We start from the raw sequence: 15,389 nt of genomic DNA, 5'->3' as shown, positions 1-15,389 counted from the left end.
CATAAACAATCATTCCCTCGACGCAGGCGCCCTTGCACTATGGTAAAGTGGTACCTGTGTTGGAGCTCGGCAGCTAACATTAGCGCCAGCGCAGGGGCAAATGTAGGGACGTGCCATGACTTTGTAAATACTGGTAATCCCTGCGTTTTCGGAATGACAGAGCGTGGCGTTAGCATTTTGTGTTAGACGCCTCCCACCCCCATTCCCTGGTAAATAGGCCCCTTCATCTTTACAACGGGCCTTCCGCAGTGAGTGAACATATGTTGCAAAGTGTTTTGTAACTTTTGATCCATTTGGGCTGGAAACAAAATTACTTTTTTGGTACAATCTGCAGATTACGCAGCAGATGATGAATAATGTGGTAAATGCAGTGAATTCATCATAATTATGTGTACAAAGACACAGCTGCAGAATTTCATAATAGCGGTGTCCCTGATTATAATAAGCAATGGGGGGGGGGATGTATGAAAGGGCGGCAGTGTTAATTGGTGTTAGCAGTGATACAGGAACTTACACAAGGAGTACGGGCACAGCGTCAAGCCCACAACCCTATAACTTTAAAATGCACATTTAAAGGAAGAATAGGGTCTTAAGGCATTAACCTGCATTAGACGCAGAGTAAGAGGGGGGAGCCAACAAATTAACACCTTAACTGCGGCGGTTATTCAGCCGCAGTGTAGGCGTTCTAAAAGGTGGGCGGAGCTGATTTGGACGTTGGCCGTTCGCAGCACTGGGGAGGGAGTGGTCCCGTCAACCGCACTGCACTAAGAAGTATTTATATGAACTAACATATTTGAGAGTGCTTTCATAGGTGAAAAAGGAGAATCTGCGAAATAAAATATTTGCCTAAGATCATACAATTTAAGTCAAGAAGCCATAATTTATCCAGGGTTTCTGGTTTCACTTTGTACAAATCAGGCATTAAATGGGTATCCCTTTGTGTCTCCTTCTCACCTCAGAAGTTATTGCTAGTTTTTTTTTGCCTCTTTGTACACAAGGGTACAGTGCGGGAGGCAGGCAGAAGACACATGAAAGCTCGCCTCGTTCTGGGCTCGAGGTTCTAACAGGACCTCGAGCCCTGAGCCAGAGTCAGGCCTAAGGCTCGCGCCTGGCTACAACGTTCTGTCATATGGGAGCAAAAAAACAAGTTAGTTTGGGTCTGAAAAGACAGATTTAAGGCTGACAGTGTGTTTTCAAGTTAGATTGGAAGATTAGGAGTCGTGCTCTGGAGGGAGGTGGTTGGGGCATTTCTCAGGGAAGTATATTTTGATAAAGCGCTAACATTGGTTGAAGGAGTGAGATGGTTTGATGGGTGTAGGAACCAGTGGGTCACTTGGGCATGACCTGGGAAAGTTCATGGGGAGGGGGGAGTTTCCTTGAATTGCTTCATCAGCCAATAACAATTTCCTCTGCTTGGAACACGCAGGAGCTTGGACCAGAATCCACCACAAACATTTTACTTCCCAATCGACAGAGAACACCACCGTGCATAGTTGGAGCGGGTACCTCCAACCATTGTTAGGGAACCAGGGCTTTTTTTTCACCAGATGTTACCCAGAGCGAGAGAGAAGAAAGTGAAGAAAGTGAAGAAAGTGAAGAAAGAAGCAGAGAGAGAAGCAATAGAGACAGGGATGAAGAGAGCAGCAGGCATGAAAGAGAACCTGCGAGAGGGCGATAGGAAGAACACAAGTGCAGAGTGATGGGGGAGAGAGGTATGAGGTGGAATTAAAACTGGGTAGAGATAAAGAGGCAGGTAGAGTAGGGTGGTGAAAGAAAGGGTCATGAGGTGGAATCAAAACTGGACAGCCTTGGTGTTCATGAGATAAAGAGGTAGAAAGTGTAGGTTGGAGGAAGAAAGAGATACAGACGCCGAGAGTGTAGGGGGCGGAGCCCAGGCTAGGCAGCCTTAGTATTTAGCAACCCCGGTATTTACCACTATCGCTGTGGGCTTCTAAGATAATCCCTGGGCCCCTGCACTATATTATTTTAGCTTTGACAAATTAAGCACTGTGTACTTCATGGCCGGAATTGTACAAGTTTATTGTACCCTAGATATCATCTGACAAAAATATTGTGTCCTACATTTAATTTACAAAAAAGCACATCGCCGCTTAGTTTAAATAAAAATCTACACCCGATGGAGCAACATTTTCACAAATGGTGTTTACTCCACAATATGTTAATGACAAATTATGCTGAATGTATTGATATTCTGACATATTACCTCGTGAGCGTACCTCTAGAGGGGAAGACATAAGTGGGCAGGAGAGCATTCTTTCTACGCACTGCAGGAACCTGGAAACCTTTGCTGAGTAGAAATCCGCAGCTGTTTAGGAAACCCCTCAGAGCGCCCCGGCAAGGACTGGGAAGCAGTCTCCTGGTGAAGAACTTTTGAAAAACTTTGGGCCCGATTCACAGAACTAACGTAAGTCAAAATCCTAAAATACAACCATTTTAGTATTCACAGAAGACACTTACTCATTTTGGTATTCACAGAAGGCACTTACTCATTTTGGTATACACAGAAGGCACTTACTCATTTTGGTATACACAGAAGGCACTTACTCATTTCGGTATTCACAGAAGTTAGGAGTCCTGTGAATACCGAAAGTCTTAAAGTTAGGATTTTTCTCAGTTTAGGAGTAGTAACGTTAGGAGTCATAACTGTACTACTCCTAAACTGAGAAAAATCCTAACTTTAAGACTTTTGGTATTCACAGAAGGCATTTAGGAGTCCTAAAGTTAGGAATCCTAACTACTGTGAATACCGAAATGAGTAAGTGCCTTCTGTGAATGCCAAAATGGTAGTAAGTTTAGGATTTTGTTTTCAGTTAGTTCTGTGAATCGGGCCCTCTGCATTCAATTGTAAACTCTTTTAAATTTGTGAAGATTAAAAAAGAAACAGTCAGATCAAAGCCTCGTCAAAGTGGTTTTGGGGGAAAAACATTGGTAAGGGTGGGGTGAGGTGGCGGGGGTTGCATTTCAGAGGGAGGTATTGTACACAAAAATACATTTTGCCATTAGATACCCATGCATTATTTTGATCATGAATTTGATTTATTCGGCAAGCAAAGATGGGTGAGGTTGGTTGACATTGCAAACGGCACAAAATGCAAAATGGACAACCTTTGCTCTACTCCCAATTTTGAATCGATTGGAGACATTTGCAAAGCCAGAAGGGCGCGGTTGAAAGGCCTGGGCCTGTGCACCCCGGGTATTAATATAACACAATATAACAGCAAAGTGTGTGCTTGTGTAGGGGCCCCTGGTACAGGCACAGCCCTGCTTCCAGATGTGAAGGCCGCATCTGTGCGCATTGCTCCGTGAGACCAGAGGTGCTTGAAAATGGAGATACTTATGAACTAACTCATTTATTAGGTTTCGGTTTCATGACTGCTCTCACAGAACAGGAGTAGGAAAACTATAACACATATCCCTCCATGTGTCCATGTGTCCAACTGTCTGTCTGTCTGTACATACACAGACACACCCACCCGTTTCCTCAAACAAAGACCGACACTGCAGTGACTCCAGGACTGCCCTATCCACAATTTACCAATCCATTATCGCTCTGTCTTGTCAGAATCATGTAGGGAGCATTCCCTATTTGTACCTTACTGTCCTATTGCTGCTGTCATTCCACTGTCCTATCTCATCTGTCCTGTCAGTGTCTTGCAAGTGAGTGTGCCCTTTTGTACCCAGATGTGCTATCACTAGCATGTAGTTTGTATCTAACTGTCCTATTTGTATCATGCAGTTAGCCCGCCCTATTTTTATCTGTCCTATCAGTAGGTGCAGTGAGCGGGCCATATTTGTACCTAACTATCCTATTAGTGCCATATTTGTACTTGTCTGCCCTCTCAGTATTATGTGCTATTTGTAGCTAGCTGTCCTATAACTGTTGTGGTTAGCATGTCCGATTAGTACGTCACTGTCCTATTAGAATCATTTAGTAAGCACGCTGTATTTGCTTGTAACTGTCCTAATAGAATCAAGATATGAAATAACAACTAGGCAATTTACTATTTGATGTATAACTCAGTGGCAGTGAGCCAATACTTTTTGAAAGTTCGGCATGAAGGTTATGCATAACTATTTATGTATTTTACCTATTGTGGCGTTTTTGTAATGGACTAAAAAGTATCTATTATGCATATTCTTTTGTATTTTATAGGTAATACGTGGCTACTCCTGAAGAAGGTGCTGGTCACCGAAACGCATGTCGATAATACTATTGTGCCACTGTGTTCTTTTTTATTGAAAAAAAGACCTTTTCTTTTTAACAAAATATTGTTTGTATAAATTCATGATATCTTTTGTTAATTTTTGATGTATTCGCTCACTGCCACTGAGTTATACATCTGTTTAAATAATGTGTTATTATGTATGACCTTTTAACTGAATTAATAAAAAGCAGATTTTTGTATATGTCATTAGTTTTTTCTCTTCCTCTCTATTATTAGATTTGACAAGCAAATAGTAAATTGCCTAGGTTGTTATTTCATATGTTGTTATGTCCCTGACCTAGGAATTGTTATAATCGGTCATTCAGGGGGTCCTTGTTGTTCTCACCAACTAATAGAATCAAGGCCTTAGAGTGTTCAAATTACATCATGCAGTTAGCGTGCTCTGCTCACTGCCCCACACCGTCGATTTGTTTTATTCACTATGTGTGTGCCTGTCCGAGATGCAGCAGTATTTACGGCGCCCCAACAAGCATTGACCCAGCCCAGCCAGTACAGGTCCCAGGGGCTTTCTTTGTTTCCATATAAAGCATGATGTTAACAGGATTTACGTTGGTTCCCACCAGTTGCAATTGATATATAAAGAATATATAACAGGTCACTGTGTAATATTGTCATATGCAGTCTGTTGGACTCTTTTTGGCTGCTGTGGGCCTGTGTTATAGTCTAATGTGCCTGTTTTTACTATTTATTAGTTTCTTATTTTTTTATAGAGTTTTATATAGCGCAGACTAGACCCAATGAGGGTATCAGAGCGCTTTACAAAAGTTACGCCAGAAGAAAAGCTGCACGCTAGTCAGATTTCCCTGATATTAAAACAGACATTACTGGCAGCTAGCTGAAGCTCAGGGGTGTTTCATGCCTGGAGAACACGTATGCAGCGCCTCTTCACAAGCTCAAAACTGTCCCGTTATGCAAACATTGGCACTATTTTGTCGTTTTCTACATCTCCAATAGGGGGCACTTTTATTTTGGTTACAGGGCCTATTTTCTGTCCCAGTTCGACCCTGTGTTTCTCTCTGTAATGTGTGTATTTGTGTGTATATATATATATATGTGTGTGTGTGTGTGTGTGTGTGTCTCTCACGCTCCATCTCGGATATATATATATATATATATATATATATATATATATATATATATATATATATATATATATATATATATATATATATATACACACACATATATATATACAACTATATATATATATATAGATAGATAGATAGATAGATAGATAGATAGATATAGTACATATATATATATATATATATATATATATATATATATATGTGGATAGATAGGTAGATAGATAAGAGAGCGACACAGACAAAGATATATATATATTCAAATAATAAGTATGGATTTTGTGTGTGTGTTTATATATAGACATATATGTACATACGCGTCCTCGTAAGAGGCAGTGAGAGAGGGCGCGTGAGCACAAATGGTTTCTCTGTTATGCACTGGCCTTGGAGCTGTAAGTGTTTATTTACGCATCTTTCCCTCCGTGACTCTCTCCTATGTCGTCCTGCCTCGCAGTCTGCCTCGACTAACCTCAGATGTATCAAATGGGTTTTACCCATTCTGTGTCTATGGGAAAATGTGTTCATACATATGGCCCTAAAGTACCCCCCACCCCCCACAAGGCCCCCACCAGACCCCTTCTGAACTCGCACAACCCAGGAGCGCACAAGCCCGGGTGCTTGTAAAACACGAATGGAGAGGCACTTCTTTCATTAGCTAGCTCCCAGAAGCTTGTCTGCCCTTTATTGGCCGCTCTGTGTCTGTTTTAAGACATCCCACGGAGCTGTTAAAAAGGGAATTTGAATTTGCCATTAGAAAAGCTAAAAAAAAAAGGAAAGATTTCAGCGCAAGTCCGACCAGCTCGAAGGAGAGGAGAGGACGCGGCTCGTTTCTAGTCGGACAGAAACTGCAAACGGAGAATAGATTCAGATGAGAAACTTCGCGTCAGAGAATATTCCCGTCATGGGCCGATCGGGTCACTCCTTGCACTGCACGTGCGAAAGCGCCGAGACGGAGGCATTTACACTCTATAAACGATCGCTTAAATCACCTCGTCCACTTATTAAAGATACCGTGACAGTGTCCGGTGCTGATAAAAATGTAACAATATATATAAAATCCATCCAAGAGGACCACGGGTCACGTGAGCTGGTAACAAAGAACGGATCCTGTATTCACGTGTGTAATGAGGATGAACAGGCTAGTAATAACAGTAATGTGAGAGTAGTACATATTATTATAGTATAAAAGGCGATTGTAGTGACGGGGATTCACAGCGTGTTTATTTTATGTCTAATGATGAAGATTATTAATCAAAGCTGGGAGTACTTCCAATGGGAAGAAACTTGAATAAAAGAGGACCCACAGCCCGTCTCGGTGTTTGCAGAATCGGATTGTACCAAATAAAAACATCTGCGTCAGGGTACCCTTGTGTCCAGTGACGGTGATTTACAGCGCTACGAACCGCCAAAACAGTAGCAGTGGGCGCTTTATAACACTGGTGATAACTTAAAATGAAGCAGCTGCGTCAATGCTGGCTGGAGGGACGTTCGGATCCGTTATAAAACGAGCATTCATTTCTTGCAAGATGCAGTAGGTGTAATTTGCTCTGTTGGCCCTCGCCATACAACTGCTATTTTTTTAAACTATTTTGGTAAAATTAGTAGCGCTCAGAACCCGCGGCGCCACCGTTCGAAACGCTACGAAGAAGCTGCTGGCACTGTTTTTGTTTGCGTTTCTGGTTCTTGTTGGTAAGATATTTTATTTTTTTTGTTTTGTGTGACGGGACGTTCTGAGTGACGTAAGTGAACTTGAGGTTAAAGACATTTAGATATAGGTGGGCGCTCTCTGCCCCTGTCCAGGGGCGCCCCTGCCCCCTAGGACTCTGGCACACGTGAGTTCAAGGGTCACCCGGAGTGGGCCCCAGAGATCTCGTGAAATAACTGGCGCGTGACCCGGGGGTCGCGCCGAGGGCCCCAGACCTGTCTAGCCTCGAAAGGGGGGAGTTTACTGCGCAAAGCGGGAACTTTTTATGGGCAGTCGGGATGACGGAGGCCATTAGCGCGCCCGAGCGCCTGACCTCGGTAAACAGCCATTAAGGGGCTGCTCGGCGGCGGAAGCTCTTTTATTGTTTTTCTAAAATGCGCTTTTAATGCGTGTGTCCCTAATTTATTTACGACATCCACATTTCTCTGTATATGTGAGCGCGCATGTGTCTGTCCCGCAACGCCCGCTGCATGCATAATTAATCCAGTCTCTTATAAATATGCGTATTAATTATGTGGGTGCGAAAAATGCTCTTTTACATGGTTCCTGTCTCCCCTGACACGTCTGGGGAGCGCGGGAGACTTCAGGACCATCCCTCAGGGTGGAGGCATCGATCCTGTGAGACGACTTCCGATAACGCGCGTCGACATGGAAAGCGCTTCGAGAACCTACAGGCGGCGGGCATGCGCTATCCCAATACACTTAACGTGTTTAGAATGTGGTTTTCTTGGGCAGGAATTTGTGGCTTTTAAAAGTGCGTGAATTACTGGCGGTGCCGGGTCGTGACCTCTCAGGAATTTGATACAGAAACTTTCATCGGCATTTCTAGTACATCTGATAGGAAGACGTCTAACGTGTCCATCCACCTACCCATCCATCCATCCATCCATTCACCCACCCATCCATCCAACCACCCTGAGGTCCATCCATTCATCCAATCATCTCTTTGGCGCTACCCTTTTACCCCTGCGTTCACTCTGTGCCCTGTGTGTTATGCTTTGGAAATAATGTGTACATTTTGTAGGGTGGCCGTTAAATGTTACTGTCTACCTTTTATTCTCGATGTGTTCTCTCTTTATGCGTCATTTACGCGCTCCAACGCGACATTCAATCACGCGTCTTTACTAGACACTTGTATCCATCCGCGGAACTCGTTCCGTCCATCTGGCCACGTTCCTGGGGGGCCCTTCGTGCTCCGGGGCCTGGCCCGCCCGGTTATGTGAAATACTTATTGATACATACACAATCATGCCATGTGTCTCCTAAGTAAATAAACAGGTCATCTTCTAAATATTAATATTGGCCCTATATGTAAGTACAGCGCCTAGTATTTTCCCCACATCTCGCGTGTGCACGCGTCTCGTGCCTTTCTGTGGTCTTCTGTCTGCAGTTGCGGACGGTGTTCCCCCGCCCGGGGTGGGTGTGGGGGTGCACCGGTTTCCCCCTGCTCCCGGGGTGGGTGTGGGGGTGCACCGGTTGCCCCCTGCCCAGACCACAGACCGACCCTTGCCCGCCCAGGTACCGGCTCTTACCGTAGCAGGGCTCCAGGCCGTGGCTGTTCTCGTGCAGTTTTCCCGGGTTCTCCGGGGGCGTCTTGCAGGGCGCCCTCTGCAGGTAGAGCTGGTGATGCTGCGGCGGGTGGTACTTGCTGAAGGAGGTGCGGTCCTCGCCGGGGCTGCCCTCCATGCCCTGGCACTCCTGGGAGTAGGCGCCCCGCGGCTTGTCCCCGAAGCCTGCCCCCTTGCTGCCCAGGTAGGCCGGGCCGAACTTGTCTCCGGGCGCCTGGAAGGCGGTGTAGGGGGGCGCTGGCGGCTCCCGGCCCGGCTGGCCGGCGGCGCTGTAGTAAGGCTCCATGGCCCCTCTGCTGTCGCAGTAAGACACGCACGTATCCGCGTTCATCTCTGGGGGCGGGAGGGGCAGAGCTCAGATGGGCCGCTCTGGGGGGCGGTGGTGGGTGGAGGGGGCAGTAGAGGAAAGATTCCAGTGAAGGTGCCCTCCCCGTCCTTCACAGGCCGCTCTAGGGGGCAGCGGTGTCCAGTGCGGGTGAGGGTGAGCAGTGGGAAGAGTCCAGTGAAGGATGCGCCCGTCACTGGCAGCTCTGGATAGGGGTGCCCAGGGTAAAGTGCCCGATAGGTGGCGGCTCTTCCCAGCAGTGGCGCTCTGTAGGTTGGCAGTGCCCGGTAGGTCTTCTCAAGGGGCCCTGCCCTGCAGTGGTCGCTCTGTAGGTTGACAGTGCCCGGTAGGTCTTCTCAAGAGGCGCTGCCCTGCAATGGCCGCTCTGTAGGTTGGCAGTGCCCGGTAGGTCTACTCAAGGGGCGCTGCCCTGCAGTGGATGCTCTGTAGGTTGGCAGTGCCCGGTGGCTCTTCCCTAGGGGCGCTGCCCTGCAATGGCCGCTCTGTAGGTTGGCAGTGCCCCGTGGGTCTTCTCAAGGGGCCTTGCCCTGCAGTCACCGCTCTGTGGGTTGACAGTGCCCCGTAGGTCTTCTCAAGGGGCCTTGCCCAGCTGTCACCGCTCTGTAGGTTGGCAGTGCCCGGTGGCTCTTCGCAAGGGGCCCTGCCCTGCAGTGGCCGCTCTGTAGGTTGGCAGTGCCCGGTAGGTCAACTCAAGGGGCGCTGCCCTGCAGTGGATGCTCTGTAGGTTGGCAGTGCCCGGTAGGTCTACTCAAGGGGCGCTGCCCTGCAGTGGATGCTCTGTAGGTTGGCAGTGCCCGGTGGCTCTTCCCTAGGGGCGCTGCCCTGCAATGGCCGCTCTGTAGGTTGGCAGTGCCCGCTAGGTCTTCCCAAGGGGCGCTGCCCTGCAGTGGCCGCTCTGTAGGTTGGCAGTGCCCGCTAGGTCTTCCCAAGGTGCGCTGCCCTGCAGTGGCCGCTCTGTAGGTTGGCAGTGCCCTGCGCGTGGTGGCTCTCCGCAGCGGGTTCTGCCCAGCAGTGGCTGCGTGTGTCCAGTTGTGTCCACAGTCGGGGGGCGCTGTCCTGCGGTGTCCCCTCTGGAGGGTCCCAGCCCTGCCTGCCTCGTCCCCAGCTGTTGCACCGTCCGCAGCACAGACTGCAGCCTCCTCTGCCCAGCGCGCTCTGAGCACAGCCCTCGCAGCCCCTCACGGCTCTGAGACACAGAGGCAGCCTCCCTCCTTCCCTCCCACCGAGAGATGCAACTGGCTGCCTGTTTGTGCGCCCCCCACAGCCAGACCTCACCCCTTCCCAATTAATAAGGAGATGATGACAGCCCGAGGGGGACGGGGGAAGCTGGGGGCTTCGGTTTAATACAAGAGGCACAACTTTTATGATAAAAATTACAGACACATGACATTAATGCAATTAAAAGGGCTGAGTGAACGTTCTGTCTGGGAGGGTGGGGGCGCTTCCGGAGGGGGTGGGGGTGATTTCACGCCTGGGACAGCCCCGTTGGTCACGCTCCTGTTGCATGCAGACATTGTCTGGGCGAGGGCAGAGAACGGGCGCATCTCTAACACCACCGTCGTATGTGCACACACCGACCAGGCAGCACATTTAGACGACTTCCTTCACCAGCCAGGCAGTCAGTGACACACATTCGAAAAATGGGGTGCACCTTGGTGGCAGCAGCTGCACCCCGCTTTTGTCGCTCGTGCTCTTTACCTGCACAATTATCGCACGTGGCTCGGACGTCAAGGTGTTCACTTAACCTAAAAACATACCTATTTCTCTACGTCTGTTCTCTTTTCTCTCTCTCTCCCTCCTCCATTCTCTCTCCCTCCATCCGCACCCCCCCCCCCCGACAAAACCCAAATGAGCTATGCAATTCACAAGTTAAATAAGTGATTAACCTTTTTTCCCACCTCGCCAGACTCACATAACCACATTTTAATAATATAGCACACAGCCAGAGACATTAAGAATACTTTATTTTTAGAGTGGAAGGGGCCGTGTTTCGAACAGGCGAGGCCTCTGAAGGGATGGGCATGGGGCTGGTGAAGCCGTGCTGTGAGTTGCGAAGGTGCGTCCCCGGAGCACAAGGGGTTAAGTCTGCGTGGTGAGACTAGGCCTCCTTAGATAGGCCTGGTGATCGGGGGGTCCCCCTACGACCCTCTGTTCACCGGGTGGACCTTGGAAGCTGGGGAGCGAAGCCGCCCTTTTCACGTTAGCTATTCTTTACCATGGAAAGAACTCGGACATGCCTCAAAAACAGAACTGTTTTCAACACGTTGACCCCCAAGATTGCAGCACGTGGATAGACTTGCTCCCCAAAACATTAAGAAGGGTCAGATTAGATCTTTGCATGGTATTAACTGTCAGAGTTCGCTTAGACTGGGTGCCCCCCCACCTCCAAGGCAGGGGATTTTAGCCCCCCGGCGTGCCCATTGCATGGATTGGGGGTCTGTCCACTACACGTCTGTCTATTCGCATTCTCTAACCCTACACGCCCCCCCCCCTGGCTGCCTTTTGCTCCCAGGCAGGCTTTAACTTTTTTTTTATTTGTACTCCCCCCCCCCCTCCCGCCGCCCCCGCCCTCCAAGGCTTTGCCCTGGCGCTGTACATCTGGTTTCTATTTTGCTTTACCTTGAAGTTCCCAGTAATAAAGATATTACGCAAACTACGTCCACATCTGAGCTGGAGGGTCCCGGGGTTAACCCTTGCAGCTAGGCCAGAGGGCATTAACGGACTGGTCTGTTATTGACCCCTGGAAAGGGGGTGGGGAGGAGACAGCGTGGAGCTAACCCGGCCAGGCACTCTTAAACCTTCGTTTAAAGGGCAGACCTTCTATCGGGGGATTATAGGAAACCTCAGGACCGGCATTTAATGTATATTCCATGTTTATGTGCATGACGGTTTCTCTCCCATAGGCTCGTATATACCGTGGGGTACCTATATCTGTGGGTACCGCGTCCTTGTTAGTGCATGATTATCTATAGGTGATGAGATGGGGGCTCACTCAAACCCCTATATGTAGGAACCGGTGGGACCGCGCCCGTATATAATCTATGGCGCCCCTACACGTGAACTCTGGGGACCTTCCCCAAAGGCCGATGACTATTGATTGTCGCCTATATTTCTGGGCGTGGGTTTTGTTAGTAATTCAAGACCATACGGTGCTTATATTTAGGGTACTTTAGTGGTGAGGGATAGCTCACCCTTGGGACTGAATTTAATGTAGGGTACTTATATTTCGGAAAGTTGATATCTCATCAGTGTGTTACCTCATCAGTAGGGGTACACCTAATGTATGGTACCTATATCTGAGGACTCTGGGGCCTCGTCAGTAGGTATGTCCTTAATGTATGGATCCTATACATGAGGACTCTGGAGCCTAATCAGAATGTATGCACTTATTAATGCATGGTACCTCTATCTGAGTACTACGGGGCCTCATCAGTAGTATACATTTAATGTATGGAACCTATACCTGAGGACTCAGGGGCCAAATCAGAAGGTATACACCTAATGTATGGTACCTATATCTGAGGACTCCGGGGCCTCATCAGTAGTATATATTTAATGTATGGAACCTATACCTGAGGACTCTGGGACCAAATCAGAAAATATACACCTAATGTATGGTACCTATATCTGAGGACTCCGGGGCCTCATCAGTAGTATATATTTAATGTATGGAACCTATACCTGAGGACTCTGGGACCAAATCAGAAAGTATACACCTAATGTATGGTACCTATATCTGAGGACTCCGAGGCATCATCAGTAGGTATACACCTAATGTATGGTACCTATATCTGAAAACTCCGGGGCCTTATCAGTAGTATACATTTAATGTATGGTACCTATATTGCAAGACTCTGGAGTCTCATCAGAGGGTATACACCTAATGTATGGAACCTATACCTGAGGACTCAGGGGCCAAATCAGAAGGTATACACCTAATGTATGGTACCTATATCTGAGGACTCCGGGGCCTCATCAGTAGTATATATTTAATGTATGGAACCTATACCTGAGGACTCTGGGACCAAATCAGAAAGTATACACCTAATGTATGGTACCTATATCTGAGGACTCCGAGGCATCATCAGTAGGTATACACCTAATGTATGGTACCTATATCTGAAAACTCCGGGGCCTTATCAGTAGTATACATTTAATGTATGGTACCTATATTGCAAGACTCTGGAGTCTCATTAGAGGGTATACACCTAATGTATGGAACCTATACATGAGGACTCAGGGGCCAAAAGCAGAAGGTATACACCTAATGTATGGTACCTATATCTGAGGACTCCGGGGCCTCATCAGTAGTATATATTTAATGTATGGAACCTATACCTGAGGACTCTGGGACCAAATCAGAAAGTATACACCTAATGTATGGTACCTATATCTGAGGACTCCGAGGCATCATCAGTAGGTATACACCTAATGTATGGTACCTATATCTGAAAACTCCGGGGCCTTATCAGTAGTATACATTTAATGTATGGTACCTATATTGCAAGACTCTGGAGTCTCATCAGAGGGTATACACCTAATGTATGGAACCTATATCTGAGGACTCCGGGGCCTCAACAGTAGTATACATTTAATGTATGGTACCTATATTGCAAGACTCTGCAGTCTCATCAGAGGGTATACACCTAATTTATGGAACATATACCCGAGGACGCTGGGGCCAAATCAGAAGGTATACACCTAATGTATGGTACCTACATCTGAGGACTCCAGGGCCTCATCAGTAGGTATACACCTAATGTATGGTACCTATAGCTGAGAACTCCGGGTAATCATCAGTAGTATACATTTAATGTATGGTACCTATATTGCAAGACTCTGGGGTCTCATTAGAGGGTATACACCTAATGTATGGAACATATACCTGTGGACTCCAGGGCCTCATCAGCAGGTATAGACCTAATGTATGGAACCTAATCTGAGGTCCCTGTGGCCTCAGTAGTAGGTATACACTCAATGTATGGAACCTATATCTCAGGTCTCTGGGTCCTCATCAGTAGGTATGCACTCAATGTATGGAACTTATAGCTGTGGACTCCAGGTCCTCATCAACAGGTATATACCTAATGTATAGTACCTATAGATGAGGACTCCGGGCCTCATTAGTAGGTTAACATGAATGTATGGAACCTATATCTGAGGTCTCTGGGGCCTCATCAGTAGGTATGTATTAATGTATGGAACCTATTCCTCAGAGCACTGGAGCCTCATTAGTAGGCATGTATTAATGTATGGAACCTATGTCTGAGGACTCCAGGGCCTCATCAGCAGGTATACACCTAATGTATGGAACCTATATCTGAGGTCTCTGGGGCCTCATCAGTAGGTATGTATTAATGTATGAAACCTATGTCTGAAGACTCCGGGGCCTCATCAGCAGGTATACACCTAATGTATGGTACCTATGTCTGAAGACTCCAGGGCCTCATCAGCAGGTATACACCTAATGTATGGCACCTCTATCTGAGGACTCCGGGGCCTCATCAGTAGATATACATTAATGTGGGTACCTATTCCCCCGAGGACTCTGAGGCCTCATCAGTAGGTATGCACCTAATGTATGGTACCTATGTCTGAAGACTCCGGGGCCTCATCAGCAGGTATACACCTAATGTATGGTACCTATGTCTGAAGACTCCGGGGCCTCATCAGTAGATATACATTAATGTATGGTACTTATTCCCCCGAGGACTCTGAGGCCTCATCGGCAGGCCTATGCATGGTACCTATATCTGAGCACCCTTTGGTAGTGAAGGGGCTCACCCCTAGGACGGGGTTGAATGTAAATCATGGATATTTTAAGATCTTTCTGCAGATGACGTCTAACACAAAGCCACTAAGTCTTGGACCACCAAAGCGGGGAGACCCTCACCCATGAGCCTCTCTCTCATCAGGAGCGAAGACAGTATCTGACGGGCAAGGAAGGGAATGCTCCCCCGGCTGCTGCTGGAATAATAAGATACGGGGATAATCAGGATTCAGAAGAACCTCTGGGCTCCGGTGCCACTGCACCTGCTGCACCATCCGTCCGTCCATCCGTCTGTCCATCCGTCCGTCCATCCATCCATCCATCAATCCCTCCATCCACCCACCCGTCTGTCCGTTCTTCATCCACCCATCCATCGGTCCTTCCCTCTGGTCTGCACGTCCGTCCGTCCGTCCATCCATCCATCCACCCATCCGTCCGTCTCCCCATCCTTCATCCTTCCCTCCTTCCGTCTGGTCTGCACGTCCATCCCTCCGTCTGTCCGTTCGTCCGTCCATCCATCCGTCCATTTATCCATGCACATTTTTAGGATATATTTACCCCCCCTTAAGCCCCCACAGGCATGTGTGTGAGTCTTAATATGTGTGGGTGCGCGTGTGTACGCATATATTCAATATATATACCCACTCACACACTACATAAATATTTTA

General features: G+C 47.7%; 1 protein-coding gene across 1 annotated transcript in view; it reads right to left on the bottom strand.

The window, feature by feature from the left end:
- Nucleotides 1-9,309, bottom strand: part of ALX4 (ALX homeobox 4) — a 161,628-nt gene extending 152,319 nt beyond the window's left edge. Inside the window, exon 1 of the mRNA XM_086951073.1 lies at nucleotides 8,570-9,309. Within this exon, the coding sequence (XP_086807199.1) occupies nucleotides 8,570-8,936 (367 nt within the window). The 5' untranslated portion in view covers nucleotides 8,937-9,309. The remainder of the gene's footprint in view (nucleotides 1-8,569) is intronic.
- Between the last annotated feature and the right edge of the window lie 6,080 nt (nucleotides 9,310-15,389).

This window comes from Lissotriton vulgaris, unplaced genomic scaffold, assembly GCF_964263255.1.
Source record: "Lissotriton vulgaris unplaced genomic scaffold, aLisVul1.2 SCAFFOLD_1472, whole genome shotgun sequence".
NCBI lineage: Eukaryota > Metazoa > Chordata > Amphibia > Caudata > Salamandridae > Lissotriton > Lissotriton vulgaris.
Note: the sequence above shows the minus strand (reverse complement) of the source record. Positions and strands in the feature narration are given on the sequence as shown.